The sequence below is a fragment of the Penaeus vannamei genome, chromosome 15, assembly GCF_042767895.1.
Source record: "Penaeus vannamei isolate JL-2024 chromosome 15, ASM4276789v1, whole genome shotgun sequence".
Classification (NCBI taxonomy): Eukaryota; Metazoa; Arthropoda; class Malacostraca; order Decapoda; family Penaeidae; genus Penaeus; species Penaeus vannamei.
In genome coordinates this window covers 2,955,945-2,960,944 of record NC_091563.1, presented here as the reverse complement: position 1 = coordinate 2,960,944, position 5,000 = coordinate 2,955,945, and the positions used below count along the sequence as shown (strand labels likewise).

The 5,000-nt window shown below is 31.9% G+C and overlaps 1 protein-coding gene across 1 annotated transcript in view; it reads right to left on the bottom strand.

Annotated features, from left to right (window-relative positions):
- The window catches only part of LOC113824452 (voltage-dependent calcium channel subunit alpha-2/delta-3), a 143,840-nt gene that overhangs the window by 61,952 nt on the left and 76,888 nt on the right, over positions 1 to 5,000 (bottom strand). The window contains exons 13-14 of the mRNA XM_070130898.1: positions 4,467 to 4,541; positions 3,971 to 4,024 (exon numbers count right to left, since the gene is read on the bottom strand). Of these exons, the coding sequence (XP_069986999.1) occupies positions 3,971 to 4,024; positions 4,467 to 4,541 (129 nt within the window). The remainder of the gene's footprint in view (positions 1 to 3,970; positions 4,025 to 4,466; positions 4,542 to 5,000) is intronic.

The window sequence follows — 5,000 nt, the reverse complement described above, 5'->3', positions numbered from 1 at the left end:
ATTATTATTATTATTATCATTGTTATCATTTTCATCATTGTTATAGCTATTGCTATTATTATCATTATTATCATCATCATCATCATCATCAACAATAGTATTATTGTTGTTGCTGTCATCATCATTATTATTATAAGAACGATAACAACAAGAATGATGAAGATAAACAATGACAAAAATAATCATGACGATAGGAGGGATCATAATGATAATGATAATAATAATAACAAACTTGATAATGATAATAATAATAACAAACTTGATAATGATAATATTAATAACAAACTTGATAATGATAATAATAATAACAAACTTGATAATGATAATAATAACAAACTTGATAATGATAATAATAATAACAAACTTGATAATGATAATAATAATAACAAACTTGATGATAATAATACTATTTTGTCATTATCATTATCATCATCCTCATCATCACCATTATTACATTCTTCATTTTTTTTTGTAATGTTCATTATCTCTGTTACAACTATCAATCAATACCATTAACATTACTACTGTCTTTACAATTACAATTATCAGAATACCATTATCGTCAATGATAATTTTTTGATCATTACCAATTCCAAAGTCACAAACCCTCTTTATGTATCATCATCAAGTTAATTAAGTAAATAATTCTGTTGTGGCATCTATATTCGAAAAAAATATGGGAAAAAAAGACTAACTATAAATTGAATAATATATAATTATGAAGTATTGAATTATATATTTTGTGCAGAGTAAAGCGAGAGGAGATTCTGAGCATAAATTGGTGTTGATAATAGATATTTAGGAAAATAATAACCATAAAAGAAAAAAAAAAAATAGATAAAAAAATGTGATGTAAAATGTGTTTATATAAATAGAATATTGATGATAATCGGGAATGATGATAAAATAATGATAATAATGATACTGGTAATGATTACAAAAATGATGATAATGATAATGATAACAACAAAGAAAATAAAGATAAAAATAAGAAAATGATGATGGGGGTATTAATGATGATAATGATAATAATGATAATAATGATAATAATAATGATAATAATGATAATAATGATAATAATAATGATAATAATAATAATAATAATAATAATAATGACTGGAATGATAATGATAATGATAATAATAATGATAATGATAATAATAATGAAAATGACAATCATTAATGATAATGACAATAAAAACAACTGCAAAATCAATAATAAAAAACAAAGAAGTTATTGAATTACTATATATTTAACAAAAAAGTCTAAATAATATGACTAAAACAATGAAAAAAAAAAATAACAGCTAAGTTAAAACTTTACAAAATGGATGATTTTCCTCTTGAATACAATTCTCACTTTTATCATAATCATAATATCAATTGCCTCTCACCAAAAAAAAAAAAAAAAAAAAAAAAAAGTGATGCTTCAGAAGCAAAGCCCAGAAGCAATGTAAGATAATTACAAAAATGTCTTCTGTTGATGGTTATTTTGGTGGAAATATATATATAAAATATTTTCAAAAAGGAAAAAAAATGTGTTCTGTTATATAAACATATAACATTCAAAATCTTTTAAAATCCAGTCAGTATTTTTTTTATCAATGGAAAAAAAGGTTTCACAGAAAAAAAAAACACCGTATCAATGGCATTAATTGAGAAATCAATAAAAAAAAGGGTAACGTACGTAAATTATTAAAAAATGGCCATGTACGTAAATGATTTTTTAAAAAATTGGCCATGTATGTATATCAGCAAATTACTTCTGTATGTTAGAGACAAAAAATGGCCATATATGTTCCGATATTAGGTCGAGAGAGAAAAAAACAAACAAACAAACACAGTTACGAAGTGAGTTAGTTTTCGTCTCAACTGATAAAAAATATATTTAGCAAAATTATCATTACTTTTTTTTCTTTATCAGTGATGAAAAGACTATGCCATGCTACGGTTAATTGAAAACCAAAAGAAAACAAAATTAACAACAGCAATTCCAAACATTAGAACGAAAACAAGACAAAAAAAAAGAAAAAAAAAGACGTTAGTGAAAACACCTGTGGAAGACTGTGGAAATTAATTCTAACCATGATTGTGTCAGAAAATAAAACAAAACAATATAACATCAAAACCAAATGTTATTGTCGTGGTGACGTTCAATATCATGCAGCTGACACGTCGGAGATCACCTGTTAATGGTTCCTTAAAGCGAAATCTGGCAATGAGATTCCAGTGGCGGGAAGCGAGACTGAGAACATCCATTTTTTTTTTTTTAATAACTACGACGATTTTAAACAACGGAAGCTATACGTACATAGATTTAATAAGGGGGTGGAGGTGTTTGGTCTTTTTGGTTTATTCTGAAAATCGGAGTTTGTAATTTACGTAAATCTGATACACACAAGCCAAAAAGAGAACGGAGGGAGGGAGGATGAGTATAAGGACAAGCGAAGATCAAAATAAACAGAAAAAAAATAAAAAACACAACTTTAAAAGACAACAACGAATTTACGGCAGATAATAAGCTACCAATAATTTCAATAAATCATAATACAAATTTACAATAACAATTATATTCACGTCCACTGATTATTTTTTCTCCTAAACACCACACAACACTTATATGTTACCGTAGAACCATTAAGAGGTGGTCTCTGTCTGTGCTTTCATCTCCCCTCATGTGGCAGGGCATTTATATAGGATGAGGACGAGAAGGTTCACTAACCTCTATACTAAAGAAAGACCGCTAAAATGGACCAAGAGTGTGACAACCATAGAAACCATATAACACAAGGATACATTATCATTTTTGAACACACAGGGTTAAGGGTGAGTACATGACAAGGGGGGGGGGGGACTTAGAGAGAACTTGGTGAGTTTGTTCCTCTAGATTTTTTTTTTTTTTAGTTTGACTACGTGAGTTTCGCACACGTGTGAGGGGTAAGGGGGATGGGGGAGGGGAGGAAAGGGGGTTTGTGAGGGAAGGGTGAGGGGTTAATTTTCTTTTGACGGGTTCGTGAGATAGGGTGGAAAGGGGGGGGGGGAGGTGCGGGGTAAAACAGGCGGATAGACAGTATAACACGGACACAAAGGGGCTTTTTTTTTTTTTTTTTTTTTTTTTTCTTTTGGCTAAAGACACTGTTTAAAACCATTTACTACACAAGTGAAGATATTTTCTTAGTCAGGATCTCTAGAAAAGACGGGGGAGGAGTACATTCTCAGGAGGTTTGAGGGTAAATCACATTCTAGATTTAGGAAACAAAGAAAGTATTTTCTTTTTATGCCGTGACTGCTTTGGTATTAGGGTGAGGGTCAGATTACTTCCAACGACTGTGACACCAGAGACCAACATAGAAGCTTATCCTGAATGCGCAAAAAAACATGTTTATTCCTTAAACATTCCTTTTTTATTTCTATTTTTTTTGTCTTAAAAACATGTTTATTCCTTAAACATGTTTATTCTTTTTTATTTCTATTTTTTTTTTGTCTTTCTCTCTTTAACACCGACCAAAGAGAAGTCGTTGGAGTCACAGTCGTTCGGTTTTCAAACATTAGTTGAGCTCTACGGTCGGGTCAGTCTACACCCAAGCAAGCAGGCGGAGGGAAAGTGCCTGGAGAAGTGAAGGGAGAAGGGGAGGAGGGGCTAGCCTACTAAGGGAGGGAGGGAGGGAGGGCAGTTATAGACTAAGGGGGTTAAGGGAAGGTTTACAAAGGGAGGGCAGTGGGGGTGGGTGGGGAGGGAGGTCGAGGGAGGGGAGAGGGGAGTCCAAAGTGGCAACGGTGATGGTCGTGGAGGCAAGTGGTTGATGAAAAGGGGTCTCCGTGAGGAAATAAAGAGGATACAATAGTGTCACACCCTTAGTAACTGATCTAAACATCGCCACAAACATAGAGAACATGGTCTGGGTACTTCTGCCCCGAGACGCATTTTGATTATGCCGTGCCTACATGGAGAGGAAATAATAGATGTTACCCATTTACGCTTATCTCGAGACTTCCTCAGTACCTCAGCATTTGCTTCTTCGTGCTAGGGGGGAAAACAAGGACAGAAAAGTGACAGAAAATAGAAAGGGAATCCAAAAGAAAGTACAAAAAAATTGATGATTATCCAGGACGAAACCTCTAAATCTTAGTATTTCTAAAACATAAATTAATGAGACTGCATGACTGACTAATAGGGCTTGTAAATAGCCTATATGCCTACAAAATACTGGAGGACAAAATAGCTAGGGAAAGGCATCGTAACTTATATAAAATGTAGGAGTCAAAAGCTAGGCTAAAAAATACCCACTTGATCGTGGCTGTCAATCTAAAATGGGCTTTCTGCATTTAAATCTGTCATTTGGGCTAAAAAGACCTACGCCTCGGTTTTCTCTCTCTTTAAAAAAAGGAGGAGCAGAAAAAATTGGTTTATAGGAGGCCAAAGGTGAACTAAAATAACAACAGGAAGACTACGAAGAGGGACTTACCACCGGCCGAAGGTCTGGATGATACAATACGTAGCCATTTTTGTTTACCATAAAAGAGTAACCATTGACACCGAGCTGAAACACAGACCAGTGAAGTTACACACAGGTAGATAGATGGGGCACCTGATAGATAATTACATAGTTGAAGAGACGAATAATTAGACAAATAAATAGAGAGATGATTAAATAGATGGATAAATAGAGACAATTAAATAGATAAATAGATACAATTAAATAGATAGATAAATAGAGAGAATTAAATAGATAGATAAATAGAGAGACAATGAAATATATAGATAAATGGAGACAATTAAATACATAGATAAATAGAGAGACAATGAAATAGAGAGATAGTTTAATAGGCAGATAAAAAAAAAGAAAAAGAAAGAAATGACAGAATAGATAAGCGAATAGACAGATATATAAATAGATAGAGAAATGGGTAAATAATTATATAGGTTGATAGACAGATGATCGAATAAGTAGGTAAACAGATAAATAATTCAACTGATAAATAAAAAAATAAAAGCAAAT